This window comes from Pleurodeles waltl, chromosome 10 (genome assembly GCF_031143425.1).
Source record: "Pleurodeles waltl isolate 20211129_DDA chromosome 10, aPleWal1.hap1.20221129, whole genome shotgun sequence".
NCBI classification, from domain to species: domain Eukaryota; kingdom Metazoa; phylum Chordata; class Amphibia; order Caudata; family Salamandridae; genus Pleurodeles; species Pleurodeles waltl.
In genome coordinates this window covers 305,115,706-305,132,116 of record NC_090449.1, presented here as the reverse complement: position 1 = coordinate 305,132,116, position 16,411 = coordinate 305,115,706, and the positions used below count along the sequence as shown (strand labels likewise).

The 16,411-nt window shown below is 43.9% G+C and overlaps 1 protein-coding gene across 4 annotated transcripts in view; it reads left to right on the top strand.

The window, feature by feature from the left end:
- Positions 1–10,802, top strand: part of CLUAP1 (clusterin associated protein 1) — an 851,865-nt gene extending 841,063 nt beyond the window's left edge. For 3 of the 4 annotated variants that reach the window (XM_069210475.1, XM_069210478.1, XM_069210477.1), the window contains exons 12-13: positions 4,697–4,753; positions 9,968–10,802. In XM_069210475.1, coding sequence (XP_069066576.1) covers positions 4,697–4,753; positions 9,968–10,138 — 228 coding nt within the window. In that variant the 3' untranslated portion in view covers positions 10,139–10,802. The remainder of the gene's footprint in view (positions 1–4,696; positions 4,754–9,967) is intronic. The other variant, XM_069210479.1, reaches the window with a different exon arrangement.
- The last annotated feature ends 5,609 nt before the right edge of the window (positions 10,803–16,411 follow it).

The following is a 16,411-nucleotide window of genomic DNA, read 5'->3' as shown; positions in this document are numbered from 1 at the left end:
TCTTTTTTACACACTTCCTTACATTTGGAAGGAAAAAATGTAGAGAAAGACAAGGGGCGATAATGCTTGTTTTGCTATTCTGTGTTTCCCCAAGTCTCCTGATAAAAATGGTACCTCACTTGTGTAGGTAGGCCTAACGTCCAACAAAAGGAAATGGCTCAAAACACAGCGTGGACACATCACATTTTTTCACAGAAAACAGAGGTGTTTTTTGCAAAGTGCCTACCTGTGGATTTTGGCCTCTAGCTCAGCCGGCACCTTAGGAAACCTAGCAAACCAGCACATTTTTAAAAACTAGACACCTAGGGGAATCCAAGATGGGGTGACGTGTGGGGCTCTGACCAGGTTCTGTTACCCAGAATCCTTTGCAAACCTCAAAATTTGACCAAAAAAACACTTTTTCCTCTGATTTCGTGACAGAAAGTTCTGGAATCTGAGAGGAGCCACAAATTTCCTTCCACCCAGCGTTCCCCCAAGTCTCCCGATAAAAATGGTACCTCACAGGAAATGCCCCAAAACACTATCTGGACACATTAAAGTTATCAAATACAAAACTACCTGTTTTTGCAGGGGGGCACCTGCGTTTTTGGTCCTGGGCTCAGCAGCCTTCTGGGGAAACCTACCAAACCCAGACATTTCTGAAAACTAGACACCCGAGGGAGTCCAGTGAGGTGTAACTTGCGTGGATCCCCCAATGTTTTCTTACCCAGAATCCTCAGCAAACCTCAAATTTAGCTAAAAAATCAAAATTTCCCCACATTTCTGTGTGGGATCACCGCACTGGGACACATTTCATACCACCCAATGTTCCCCTCCGTCTCCCGGTAAACATGATATCTCATTTGTGTAGGTGGGCCAAGTGCTTGTGAAAGGGAAGAGCCAAAAACATGTTGATATTGAGGGGGAACAAAGAGGGTCCAAAAGGGCAGTTTGCAAAAAAACATTTTTAGGCTGACAAGTGCAGGAGAATTTTTATCAGTATAGATGAGACAATGCTGGGTGGTAGGAATTTTGTGGATTCCTGCAGATTCCGGAAGGTTCCATCACAAAAACGTGGGAAAAATGTATGATTTCCAGCAAAGTTGGAGGTTTGCAGGGAATTGTGGGTACACAAATGGTGCAGGGTGCGTGTGAAACACACCACCCTGGAATCACCCAGATGTTTAGTTTTCAGATGTGTCTAGATCTTGTGGATTTTTCTACATGGCAGCGTCCCAAAGTCCATAAAGTGCAGCCTTCACCATTCCAAGTGGGACGATTTTGAGAGTAAGCCAAGTTCTCATGGCCCAAATGTAAAACTAAAACCCAAAATAATCAAATGTCTTCTTGCTTGCTGTGGAATAAGATGTTTTAGAGTGTGGGGGAGAGCTGAAAGACTGTTACCCCCTTCAGGTGGGGTGGGGGCATAACCAGGCCCATACTGATTGGTAGCCACCACCCCTATATATTTTTTTTGTTTAAATTCCCTGACATCTAGTAGACTTTCAGCCCCCCGGGGGTGTGGATCAAGGGTAATTGCCCCCATCTGCCCACTGGTAGGATGAACAACTTTGGCCCCATTTATTTGGGGTGGGGGTATGGCCATACCCCCACCCTCTTATTTTTGAAAAAAAAACTTCCCTGGCCTCTGGTGGGCTTTCGCCCCCCCTTGGGGGCAGATGGGCCTTCTAAAAATAGGCAGGTGTGTCCAACAGTAATGTGCCCCCATGGGGAGCGACCCTTACCCAAGGGGCTGCCCCCCTAAAGAAAACACACGCATACACACACACCAATCCCTGGTGCATAAGTGGTTTCTGCCCCCATGGGGCAGATTGGCCTAACAAAAATTGGCCGATCAGCCCCCAAGGGTTGGCAGAAATGGCCTAAAATAAATTTGCCCCCCAGGGGAACGACCCTTGCCTAAGGGGTCGCTCCCCTTGCGTGAAATTGCCTAAGGGGTCGCTCCCCACCTCTAAAACAACAAAAAAAAAAAATTATCCCTGGTGCCTACAGGTTTCTGCCCCCCCCCCCCCCCGGGGCAGAAAAGGCCTTAAAAAAAAATGCCACCCTGGGAGCGACCCTTGCCCAATTTCCTAAAAAAAAGAAAAAAAGAAATCCCTGGTGTCTAGTGGGCGTTTTAGCAGCCGGATTGCTTGCAATCCGGCTGCTAAAATGCTCAGGGAGACCTCAAAGGGAAGGAAACTCCTTTCCATCTCTTTGAAGCCTGTCCGGCCTCCTCCACGTGATCGGAAGAGAAATGCTTTGCGCGATGGGAGGAGGCCTCTGTGATAGCGCGCGATCGTGCTAGCGCTCCCTCTGGGCTCTGTGCCCAGGACGTAATGGTTACGTCCTGGGCACACGAGCACTGTGCCTCAGGACGTAACCATTACGTCCTGGGCACAGAAGGGGTTATTCGATGGGTTTGCTATTCTATTCAGTGCTTATGACTGTTGATGGGGAGCCTCTGGAAGAGAAGGATACATTGCTTATCTGTAATTCTCATCAAAGTTTTAGGCATCCAACGCACCTCCTGGACAGAATCCATTGTAGTTCTCAACAGGTTATATTATGCAGGATTCCTTAGTGTTCCATTAAATGACCTGACCTCACAGTCACCTGTGGGGCATGAAGGGATATAGGAGCTGTTGTGACGCTCTTAAAAGCACAGTGCCAGTTTTGTGTTTACTCCTTTAGTGGCAGCCTATTGGTTAACAATGCCTCCTTTTCCCTTTCCTTTTTCTTTTAAATAAAGTTTTGTGCAAGGCCTACTGTGGCCAGTTTTTTTATTATTATCATGAATTATATTGATTTACACACTTGAAAAAGTAAATGTCATCTGGCCATTTTTTACCCTCTCTGTAGGCTGCAAAATCAAGTTGCTATCTGTTTCTCTGCAAGGAGTCAAATATACCCTTTTCTTATGGGTGATGGTGATTCAACGAAAGGACGATTTTGGTTTGTCCTTTCGGACATGCCTTCGTCTAGGCCATTTAACGCGGGAAAGGGCCTTTAATAGCCGGTAGAGCCCGCTACAGTGGGTTCTAAGGCTATAAGAGAGCTTTTGAAGCCACAAGTATGACCTACAGCCGCCATGTTGTCTCATTTTCTGTTAAGCAGTAATATAACAAATTCAAGCCACAGTGTAAAATGCCTTTTGTTAAAGGGGCACCTTTTTGCAAAATTAAGCTGAAACAGTGGTATATTAAAGAAAGTTAAGCTAATCAAAGTTTATACCTAAGAAAATTAAAGTGGAGGCATTCAGTACTGTTTAACTTAAAATTAAAAAACACTTAAAAAAACAGAATGGCCCCTACGTATGTCATTATGCTCAATGCACCTGTCTAGTATTTTCCTTAATCTTTTCCTTCTTGTGAAGGGTCCTGGTTAACACTGAGCCCTCTGTATCATCGGGCAAGACTAGCCAAAGCTACACTTCAGCCTTGGAGACGTCCATTAATAGTATATCTGACAGCTTTGTTGTGTTGAGAGAGGAAAGTGTGTTACAGGCGGATTCACAGGTGTGAAATAAAAATACTGGTTCTACACTTTGTATCTCTAAACCTTGCCTTAGCTTCTCACGAATGAGGAGCTATCTATTCTACCTACCTTTTCTCAGCCATTAGGTGCATCTTTCTGAAGAAGTGTTGCTTGATATGTTTTGCATTTATGATTTTATTGCTGGTGATTATTGGCTTTGGGAAGGGTGAGGGTAGCGGTGGTAAGCGGGGGTGTACCATTATTCATAATATGAAGGAATCTGCGTATTCTGTTAAAAGCAAACCATGTTACAAGATTTAATCTGAATGTGTATTTGTAATAACCCTAATCTTCATTCTCCTGGGAGAGACGGCGTGCAGACAAATGGCAAAGCAGTAGGAGTAAGCAAAAAAAGCTACTGAAGTTATGATTGGAACTCAAGGAGACTGATTGCCTTGAAGTGACAGAAAGGCTCTTAGAGAGGAGACAGCCTGTTCTATGAACGAGAAAGAGAGAATAAGAGTCCCTGGAAAGGAGGATGGCTGTTTGTTTTGAAAGAAGAGTCTAATATAATTTCTATGACATTAAGAGGGGAGACTTGCTAGTCGGATGTCGCAGACTCAATCATTGGTCATGGAGTAAAGAGAATCGAGTATCCACTGAGGAAGCGTGTGGAGACAAGATTGCCTTTGATGGAAGTAAAGGAGTGATTCAGTGTTACTTTATTAGTGGAAGGGGGCAGTTCATAAATTATTAGTTTTGGGAGAAGAGACTATGAACAAAATACTACATTCATTTGAAAAGTGGGGGCAGGTTTAGACGGAGGGAGAACATGACTCACCACTCATTGAATTAATGGGAATGATAACTCTTCTGAAAGTTTAAGGTGTTTAACATCTTGCAAGGTGAACCATGACCTTGACTGGACTAAAGAGGGAACTCACCACCCTGATTTATTTGAAACTAGACTGTCATTATTGGATGTGGAAGAGAATGAATGTGAGGGCTATAGCTGTCTGATGAAGGAATGAAGTGTGTTCCCAGAAGACGAGGCTTGGCGTGCGAGTTAATATGACTACCCTTTTGTCACAACTTATATTATACTGTTTTAACTTTTTATCTGTTTGCTTTCGCTTTTGCTGCTTGCATTGTGCTACCTGGCTTGGATGATGATTGTGGTTTTCTGGCTTTGCACATTCTATTTTCTTTACTTTTGTTTCCACTATTGCTCTCTGTGAAGGCAAGATCCTCTCGTGTACATTTAAGTAAAGAACACTTCTCCAGCAGCAGAAATCAGGTTGGTGTATGCTCACAATCGAACTATGTATGCCATTCCTTGGGCACAGGTCGTATTACTGCCTTTTTTGTAGGATTCAAGATCCCCAAACTAACAATGCAGGTTGATTAATACATGTATCTAATGTTCCCATTTATGTCTTAATCAGGCTTGCATCAATGATTGTATACTTCCCTTCGTGCAGATTTACCTAGAGCCAAGGTTTCCACACCCTCTTATAAGAACATCCTTATTCTAATATGCAGAATTAGTTTTCAACTTATCCTTCCATATTTGTCTGCTCTGTGTTATTCACTAATGGCAACATTATGAAGAATAGGCATTCGAAAGGGTGGAATTCTCTAATTATTTACATGATAAAATGTGTACTAAAGGTTGATAATGCATTGCAATACCGAAGTATGCTCTTCCGTGTTGTTCAAGTTCACACAGGATGATTAACTAACTCACTGGACTACCAACATTTCTAGCCTTCCCTCACCACAAATCATCCTCTCATAAATGTGTCTTTCCTAAAGCTGCTTTTATAGCTTGCTGTGATGCAGTTTGCAGGCTGCCTTATGCTTTTTGATAGGATTTTCTTCAAGTATGTAGAGAATGACCTCAACTCTCCCCAAATTACATGAACATTATGGGCCTGATTTATGGAAAGTTAGCACGCCTTTGTGTCATTTTTTGACGCAAAAGCGGTGCAAATTTACAAAATATAATTGTTTTGTAAGTTTGCACCACTTTTGCGTCAAAAAATGACACAGAGGCAGCACTAACTTTTCATAAATCAGGCCGTATGTGTTCCCTGAAGTGTCTCATTCTGGTATGGTAGAAGCCTGACCTACCTCTACATTATGCTGTAGATGCTTTAGATTCAATTAAAGTTCTACATTTTAAAGCCATAACTTCCAGGATCTAAAATCCTTCTTTTGTGAGCATTCAATGAAAAAGTAATTCGATCTTTACATATAAATATATACAGAAGTCTTGGAAGTACTGCCTTTCCTATGGAATAGGTCTTGTTCAAGGAAATTTTGCTTACATAAACAAGAACATTCAATAAATAAACCTACAGAACCTCTGGAAATACACATTAGAATCCAGAGAATTAAACCCCTTTGTTTCAGAATATTCCACAATGTAATGCTATGGTAAAAAGTGTTCCACCGTGTGTTGAAATAACTGTGGTATGTTTGATTTCTAGGTGTCCTGCATAGATCTCCCTATATAACCTTTGAAACTTTTGATGAAAAAGATGTTCATTCTGATTCTTTGGTTCTAAGACATAGTCTAAAACCCTTGATTTTAATAATTCATTTTCTCAGAAGCAAAGGTCTTCGTAGAGGAAATACTTTGGGCACAGTTACTTCAAATTTGAAAGTTCAAATGCCTCCTGGGCAGAGATGCTGACAAATAAGATGGCTTTGTTTGAATGGTCACCATTCTTCTCTAAAAAAAAAAAATAGTTTCTCATCACTTAAGATACATCGGTCTTGAAAGCAGTTAATCATGGGTTTTTGCTGACATTTCAAAAGATTTTCACTAGACTATCTAGTAGCTGCCATTTGTATATTATCTAGGTCCTTTGACTAACAAAACATATTCTGGTCTTTAAAGAATAGACCCTTCCAAACCTCCCCGAAGGGAAAAAAGAGCCATAGGGAAGAGTACTGGCAACTGGGTCCTAATCCAACTACTACTTTGTGCCGAACAAGTCCGGAACCTCCCCCCAATCTTGGATCTTCACTGTCTTCAAGCCTTCCTGTGCAAATAGTAAATTAATATGCTCACCATGTCCCCACTTCTATATGTTGTGGATCCCAGAGTCTAGACAGTGGCATTGAATCTTCAGCATATGCATTTTCACATCTCCTTCATGCAGACCCACAAGCGTTATCAGCAGTTCATGGTGGCCAGTGAGCATTTCAGTTTGCTGTGCCCCCTTTTGCCCTCACCAGTACCCCTTGGGTGTTCATAAAGATGATGGTGGTTGTCACTGCCCATCTGTGGAGGTTGGGGGGGTGGTTTCCACTCTTCTCTTACCTCAACGATTGGCTGTTAAAGGCGGGTTTGCCACAGTCAGTCATAGACAACCTCCAGACACTGGCAAACCTCTTTATATCATAGGGGTTGTCAATCAACCTGCCTCCTAACCTAACTCCTTTGCAGAGGCTCCCTTTATCGGATGCATCCTAGATGTGATGCGCTTTCTAGTCTTTCTTCTGGACCAGCAGGTCCAGGCCATTCCAGCTATGATCCTGATGTTTCAACCTCTGTCCTGATTCCCAGGGAGGGAGACACTGAGATTTCTTGGCCTACTAGCTTCCTGCACCCTACTCGCGGACCATGCCAGATGGCAGATGCAAGCTTTGCAGTGGGACCTAAAGTCTCAGTGGCCTCAGCGCCAAGATGATATATCAGATTCTATCCAGATATCCGGGAAGACTGCAAAAGATCTGCAGTGCTGACTACAGGTCCCTCTCCCTGCCCCACCCAGAGTTGACAGTGGTGATAGACTCTTCACTAATGAGTTGGGTAGGTCATCTGGGAGAGGTGGAGATCAGAAGACTCTGATCTCCTGTGCACAAACCTCCACATCAACTTGCCGGAGTTGGTGGGTAATTCCCCTCCCACCAAAGGCCTTCATGTCAACCATCAAAGAGAGGCTGGTGCAGATTCTCACAAACAACACCACAGCATGTGGTACTGCCACAAGCAAGGCATGGTGGTGCCCAGAGTCCTGTGCCAGGAGGTTATCTCCTTCTGGAACTGGCTCGATCATCAGGAGATTTTCCTAATCTTTAAATAACCGGGCAGACAAACTCAACAGGCTGAGCCAATGGATCATAAATGGCAGTTACACATGGAGGTGGCACAGTGCATCTTCCAAAATTGGGGAGAACCTTAGCTAGATTTCTTTGCCACTGCCAAGAACGGGCAGTGTCAACAATTTTGGCACTGAAGTTCCCCAGAAAGCTTTGGAGCATTAGACTCATATATGCCTTCCCGCTGCTACCTCTCCTGCCACGTGTTCTGAAGAAAATCAGGATGATCAGTCCTAAGTCATTCTAATAGCAACAGATTGGGCCAGGAGAGCGTGGTAACCAGAATGTCTGGGTCTCAGCATCTAACATATTATCAGGCTTTCAAAGCAGAAGGATATCCTGTTGCAGTATCTGGGCACCGTCTTGCACCTGAGCTTTTGCATTGTGCACCATCATGAGTGGAAACTGGAAAGCAGCAGTTGAATTCTATTGCCCTTCATTCCAAAATTGTTGATATCATACTGTCTGCCAAATACCCTTCTACGAAATCTGTGCATGCAAAGCACTGGGACAAGTTTGAGGGGTAGTGTGGTGTCTCGCAGTTAGACCTGTTTCAGACAAAACTGTTGAATCTGTTGTTGTTTGCTTTGTTTTTTACCCAATATGGCCTTCCATGGGCACGGTTAAAGGTTACCCATCAGCTCATTTGGCCCTTTTAGATTTGCTGGGCTGCCATTCTTGGTCAAATCACTTATTGTTATGGATTTTCTAAGCTTTGCAACATAGATTTCTGCCAACACCCTTTGGAATGCCACAGTTGGTCTTAAATGTAGTCCTCACCTTCCAGAAGCGTACCCTTTTAGAACCAATGCACAGTTGTTCATTGTGCCTACTCACCTTCAAAACAATCTTCCTGGTTGTGATAACATCCGCATGCCGGGTGAGCGAAGTTCAGGTCTAGCCTCTCTATTCTACTTTTTTTCTGAACAAACTGGTGTTAAGGACTCAATCTGTTTTCATGTCAAAGGTGGTGGCACCTTTTTATGCTGGACAAACCGTAACTCTCCCAACGTCCTAATCTCTACCTCATTCTTGGTAGAGAGCCTCCATCATTTGGACTCCCAAGAGGGTGAGCAGCTTCTAGATTGTTCACACCAGGCAACTTCAGGTGGATGAGCAGCTCTTTGTGAAATTCTCTGGGGCGAATAAGGGCAAGATGGTGTGGAAATAGGCAATCTCTCGCTGGGTAGACCTTTGCATTAAAATCTGCTATGCACTGGTTAAAAAGCAGCCTCAGAATATGTAATGGCTCACCCCATCAGGGCCAAGGCTTCTGCAACCACTTTGTTGGTACACAGAGTACCTGTCCTTGATATTTGTCAGGCAGCTACATGATCATTGGTGCATATGTTCACAAAGCACTGTTACCTCACTATCCAGGTCACTCGAGATGGGCATTTTACCTCCCCAGGTCCAGGTGGAGTTTTTAGTTTGAGCCATTCCACAGATCCACAGCCTTGGGAGGTTTTGCTTTGGTATCTACACAGAAGGTGTGGAATCTAATGTTAGAAGAATCCATCAGAAGAACAAGTTACTTTTCTTCAGTAACTCTTTATGGTGGATACTCTGCAGATTCCTCACCTTCTGCCTCTCATTCTTTGGTATGGTCTCTTCTATCTAAAAAGGTCCCACTTGAGGAATCTGCACACTGGTTTATAAATTGGTCAGTTTCCTTTTTCCACATGAAGATCCTTTGTACTCTCCCGGTAGCTAAATAAATAACTTATTTTCATCAATGTGATTATCAGGGTTTTTTGATTTTTTGGTCTTTTATTATTAATTGTTCACTTTTGATCTGTCTCTTTATCACAACCTATTAAACTACTTGAGATTAGTGATCGTAGAATGCTAGTAAATTGACTGTCGCAACTTATTAGTAACTCCCTTATCGTTGAGTAATGAGCTGAGGCAAACACGAACTGAGCTATCATTTATATTACATCTTAAACCAGTATATGCGCTTCATGTACATGCTTAGCTTTTATCTAAGATCCAGACACATTCTTTTAGTGCATGTCTGTACTTGTGCCCTCAGTTCCCCCAATCATTTTCTCCCTTCCCAGTGCATGCTGGACATTGTAATCTCAGTTTTAGCACCAATGTGTGCCCCTTCCCCAATGCATGCTGAATATTAGATTCCTGACAACTGAATAATTCATTTTCTAGTGGATATCAGAGAAGAATCCATGTCTTGCAGACCCAGTGCATGCTGGCATATACAATCATTCTGTATAAAATCCTCTCGTTATCCTTTCTTAGAATACCCTATGTTCACGGTCAACACAGAGAAAGTCTTATTTAGCGCATTGTAAAACAGTTACCAAATACTGACACTTTTGCTTAAGGACATTTATATTGGTGAACTTACTAATTTCTTTTGCCCTTCTTGCTTGACCAGGATGATTCAATGGACAGTGAAATAGACATGGATGATGAAGGAGATGATGACGATGAGGAAGATGATGATGAAGGAAGGAATGATAACCAAAGTATTGAAGTTGCACCTACCAAACCCATCCGCCGTACTCAGAAATCAGAAATTCTTGATGACAGCGATAATGATTTCTGAGAACATGATCTCAGAGTCAAACATCTGAAGAATGTACCTCTGCAAGGACACCGAGGAGCAATACGTCTTGACTTGGTGGAGGGGTTCCTGACTGAGCTACCTCTTTGTGGACTTTCAGTAGACTTTCATTTACTGAGAATCATAAGGAGAGAACTCTTTGAAATAGTGCTGATACAGTCTAGTCTGTAACATACACCCCAGTAAGAACAGGCTGCTTCTCCAGTGGTCCCTAAAAGCACCGACCAAAGATGCTTTTCTACCGGGAACAACTAGAACATATATACCTTGGTTGTTACTGCAGAGAGCACTGTTTAGACAAGAACCCCTGAAAAGGTGGCCTTGAGAGAACATCTTTGGCAGCACTTCACCGACTTCTCACTTTTTGCGATTTAAAATCACTTTTCATTTTTTTACATAAATTGGGACATGTCTGTGCGTGCCAAATTGTGTGTGTTGTGTTGCACTCACCCTGACACAAAAGTTCCCATCTCCTTATTCCCACACTTTAGTGAGCTCTCTTTTCCTTAGTCTATTAAGCAAGACATGTAAGTTACAAACACTTTGCATTCCTGCATTAAAACAATTATTTAACACCTGCAGGAAGAATATGTCTTTGTAATTAGAAGGAATGTAGCACTGTGAAATAAAGAAAATTTGAAATGTATTCATGACATTTCTGTATTTGGAATTACTTGTGGGACTCGTCTCCAGTACATTATAATCATAAGCCTTAATGGCATAGCTCACTGGAAGCCCATGGCTTTTGCTTGTAAATGTAACTTGCAATGGATAGGCTTTACCATTGCAATTTCAGTTACTTTGCAATATACAGGCTTTGCCATTGCGATTTCATGTACCGTAGCTACGTAATGATCCAATAATCCTATGGTGGACATTTAACAGCAGAGCCAACCCCTTAAATTCAGTGGGAATGTTTTTTGAGGTTGTACGTTCTTCAGATGACATGGGAGTTGCAAGACTCCTGGAAGCCTTGCAGTCGGTGCTTAGTTTGTGAAAAATTCAATACATATCATAAAAAAATAAGTACAGGGGCCAAAAGGTTCTATTAGGAGCTCACTGCATTCTCTAATGAATTCCAGTCTTGCAGAATACCAAACCTGCCCACTCTGTATTCCGACTCTTTCTTCCACCACCCTACATTTCCTCTCTCTTTGCCTCACACTTACAGATACGTTTTCATTATTATTTTCCCCATTTGTCCTTGTTTAACAATCTTCTTGTTCCTTCTGTTTTTTTTTTCCTCTTCTCACCCTTTCTCCCTATTGCTCCTCTGATGAGAAAATTTAAGGCTGGTCACCAAATGTGAGTGCTGGTGCCTATCGTTTGCAACCAGCGTCCAGGGGTGTACCATAGTCAGTGCAATTCAGGGGGGTGTGAACCTCAAATTTTCGAACTAAAAAAGAAGTGGGCTGCAGGGTGGAGATGTGAGATGACCAAGGTTCGTAATGGACTGCTCCCAAGAGTAACATGGGCAGTATTAATTTGCATTAGGTGGACTTCTGTCTAGGTTGGCTCAGTGTAAAAAAAAAAAAAAAACTATTTGTTGAAGTGCTACCCAGAGTGATTGCCACTAGTTATACTGTTAGCAAACATTAATGTTAGAGTTGTCAAATCAGTGCAGGGAGGAAGGGCTTCAAGGTTCCAGTCCTTGCCTTTTATGAATCCTCTTACCAAGTGACTGATGACCCCATGTACTACGCCAGAGTTGCTAATAGAAGTGGGTGTGCCAGGAAATTAATAGGTTGAGCCAGAGACAAGCACTGGTCTGGCTTGACTTTAAGAGCCTGTGCACAAGCAAAGCCATGAAAACATTTACCCTGTATGTTGTGCAACAAACATAATGTAAACATATGGTAGTCTCTTCAAATTTCTTTGAAAAAGTGCATCTATTTAACAAGCTGAAGCATTTCACCTGAGTATATCAAATTATATCATTGCATAGACACCATTCATTAAACATGATTAGTTTTTAAACCTGAACTTTTGAACGTTAATACCCCACTCCCCATCGACAATTAATGAACCAAGAGGCAAGTCAGTAGTTATGTAAACCCGAAACCTGGCCTAGAATCTCAATAAAGATGGGGTAACATTTTAGACTCTAATATCAAACTGAAGAGGTGCTTGTACAGCGCACATCCTGAACTCAAGTATTTTAAAAGTGCTCACCTTTGTGATAATAAAGGACAAACATTGGCAAAGCCAATAGGTTTGAGCAATGGCACCCAGCCTTTTCTCAATAATTGTTTTATTTTGTCATTGGTTTTGCAATACTTTTTTGTTCAGGAAGTGGTCGATTCCTCATCAACCTAAACAAAAACATTGGCTAAAGGCAAAAATGTTGCTTTGGTCTGAAAATAAACACACATTACCAGTGTTCCATGGCACTGATGGGGCTACGTGTGTGTTAATGGGCTCCTTCTGAAAGGACAGCAAGCCATAACCCATATTGAAAACATCCAGTGGCTGGACTGGGCTGACACAATGCCCCTTGATGCGTGCTGGAGTGGATGGAACGTAAAAGTGAATGACAGAACCATAGAATAATGGATAAAATCTGGCTGAATCCCCTCACTGGTAACTATCATGTACACATAATTTAATAAAATAAAAAAGGACTTGACTACCACAAACTTAGAAAAGGCAATCAGACTGGTATTGGCTGCCAGCCTCTTGCCTTTGGGAAAGAAAGCTAGAAAGAAAGACACAGAGAAAGGAAGGAAGCCACAAAAGAAAGTAGAAAAGAAAGAGAGAAAAAGAGGAAAGATAGGAATAGGAAGGAAAGAAAAAAAAAAAGAGGTAGAAAGGCACGAACAAAAGAAAGATGAAGGTATGAAAGACATGCATTAGCAAAGCCAATAGGTCTTGCCTATGCAAGATCTATTGTATTTGCCAGTGTTTTAGCCATGGTGCAAATAAAGTAAGTTAAAATGTTATATGACAAAGCCAGCATTGGCTGCGTTATAGCGTTTTAAAAAAAAATTAACTTGAAGCTATACTGCACTGAATACAGTGTTGCTGTATAAGCTGATAGAGACTTCTAGTTGCAGATTCCTTATTTCATCGACAGTGGCCCTTCGTCGCCACGCATGGCTTCAAACGACTTGCTTTTCGGGGGATTTCCAGGCAAACCTCATGGACATGCCCTTCGATTGCGCACGCCTTTTTGGAGAAAAGGCAGTCTCAGCGCTTGAGCGGTTCAAGGACTCTCGAACTACAGCCAGATCCTTGAGCTTCTTGGCACCTGCTCGCCAGCAGTCTGCCTTTCGCCCGTTTCCAGGCCCCAGAAGGGATGTGGTACCACGCTACCCACAGATCAGCCACCGTCCTCCCATCATCTCAACATCCTGTGCGAAGACGAGGTCTTGGTACCTTTAGACCTAGAGAGTCTAGCCGCCACCCTGCCCCCCCCCCTTCCACAGCACCCACGCCCTCCTAGTATGATTCTGCAAGACCATGCCCGACCAGTGGGAGGGAGAATTCAATTTCATCTCTCTTACTGGCGGTCTATAACATCGGATAAATGGGTCTTGCAGATCATACAGAAGGGCTATTCCCTCACCTTCCAGTCTTTCCCTCTCTCTATCCCTCCATTGAAAGAACGGCTGATGGCGGATCATTTAATCTTGCTCCGCAAGGAAGTTACGGCTCTCTTGGCAGAGAGAGCCATAGAAAGGGTCCCGATGTCAGAAGTAGGCAGTGGTTTTTATTACCGCAACTTTCCGATTCCAAAAAGGAACAAGGGTCTTAGAACCAAGATAGAGCGAAGGGATGTCAATTTCTTCCTCAAAAAGGAGAAATTCAAGATGCTCACTCTTGCTCCTGTCTTGTGTGCCCTAGACTAAGGTGACTGCATGGTAATGTTGGACTTGCAGGATGTGTATTTTCACATCCCATCCTGCCCACCCACAGGTGCTATTGCGGATCAAGGTGGTCCACAAGCACTTTCAGTTTATTGTTTTCCCCTTTGGTCTCACCAGTGCCCCTTGGGTGTTCACCAAGGTGGTGGCTGTGGTAGCAGCTCATCTGCACAGGTTAGGGTTTTCAGTCTTCTCCTACCTCGACGACTGGCTATTGAAGGCTCCCACACCCCAGTCTCTCGTCAGCCACCTTCAGATGATGGTGAACCTCTTGCATTCACTGGGGTTCACTATAAACGTGCCAAAGTCACACCTGGCTCCCTCTCAGAAACTCCCTTTCATCTGAGCCATTATGGACACAATGCAGTTCGGACTTATCCTCCTGAGCAGCGAGTCCAGGACATTCAGGTTATGATGCTGATGTTTCGGCCTGTATCCTGGATTTCGGTGAGACAGACTCTGAGGCTGTTGGCTCTCATGGTCTCCTGCATCCTGTTAGTCAAGCATGCCAGATGGCATATGAGGGCTCTGCAGTGGGACCTGAAGTTCCAGTGGGCGCAGCATCAGGGAAATGTTACCGACACGGTTCAGATCTCGGAGGGAACTGCAAAAGACCTGCAGTAGTGGTTAGTGAACCGCGATTGGGTCAGAGGCAGACTCCTCTCCCTTCCCCAGCCAGATCCCACAGTAGTGACAGTTGTGTCACTTCTTGGATGGGGTGGCCATGAGACTCCTCTCCGTTCCCCAGCCAGATCTCACAGCAGTGACAGATGCGTCACTTCTTGGATGGGGCGGATTTCTGGGAGAGGTGGAGATCAGAGGTCTCTGGTCCCCAGTGGAATCCAGACTCAATATCAACTCACTGGAGCTCCTGGGGAATTCGACTGTCATTGAAGGAATTTCTGTTGTGAAAGGGAAGTTATTGCAGGTGTTCACTGACAACACCATCTCTATGTGGTACTGCAACAAGCAGGGCATTGTGGGGTTGTGGACCCTTTGTCAAGAGGCTCTGCGTCTCTGGACATGGCTGGAACAGCAGGGCATAGCCCTGGTAGTTCAACACCTGCCAGGTTCTCTGAACGCCAGGGCGCACAAACTCAGTTGTCGGTGCCTAGCGGATCACGAATGGTATCTCCACCTGGAGGTGTTGCAAGGGCTCTTTCAACAGTGGGGAGTGCCTTGGTTAGATCTGTTCGCCTCTGCCGAGAACGAGCAATGTCCGCAGTATTCCACGTTTGAATCTCCAAGGCAGCAATCGCTCTGTAATGCTTTTTGTCACGAGTGGCATTTAGGCCTCCTGTACACCTTTAAGCCCATACCTCTTCTGCCCAGAGTTCTCAAGAAGATCAAGAACGACCGGGCCTAAGTAATCCTTGTGGCTCTGGAATGGGTACGGAGAGTCTGGTATCCTGAGCTTCTGAAAATGAGCATCCATCATCCGATCAGGCTGCCCCTTCGGGAGGATCTTCTGTCACTACAGCAGGGGAAGGTTCTTCACCTGACCCTTTCAACTCTGCATCTACATGTGTGGAGATTAAGCGGTGACAGTTGATGGCTTTTGACCTTCCTCCTGAAGTCTGTAAAGTTACATTGGCAGTTAGGCATCCCCCCACTAAAACGTTATAAGCCTGCCGTTGGAAACACTTTGTATATTATTGTACAGAAAGGTCTATTGATCCTCTTTCTGCTTCTCTTTCTGATGTCCTTCTTTTTATCCTATCCCTTGCCCAGCAGGTTTCTGCCTTGGGTACTCTTAAGGGCTATCTTTCTGCCTTATCGTCATTCCTTTGGTTGCCTGATTAGCCTTCACTTTTTTAAATCTCCCATTGTACTCACCATCAAGACAGCCTTCTTAGTGGCAAACACATCTGCCAGGAGGGTGAGTGAGATGCAAGCTCTGTCATCAAAGCCACCATATCTCACTATCCAGACAAGGTGGTAATCAGAACTCGTGCTTTTTTCCTACCCAAGGTGGTAACCCCATTTCATCTGGGTCAGAACATCACCCTGCCCACCTTCTTTGCTCCACCGCATCCCTCTAAAGAAGAGGAGCGATTCCACTGACTGGACCCTAAAAGAGCATTTTCGTTCTACCTTGACCACACAAAAGAGTTCCGGGTGGATGACCAACTCTTCGTGGGCTATGTAGGAGCAAAGAAGGGTCAGGCAGTGCAGAAGCAAACCATTTCACGCTGGGTCGTTCTCTGCATCAAGATGTGCTACGCATTGGCCAGGTAGAAGCCTCCTGAGGGCTCATTCTACCAGGGGCTACCATTGCGCTAGCTCTGGGCTTTCCAGTCTTGGATATTTGTCAGGCGGCAATGTGGGCATTTTTGCATATGCTTGCAAAACATTACTGCCTGGACAATGAGGTACGTAGAGACGGACACTT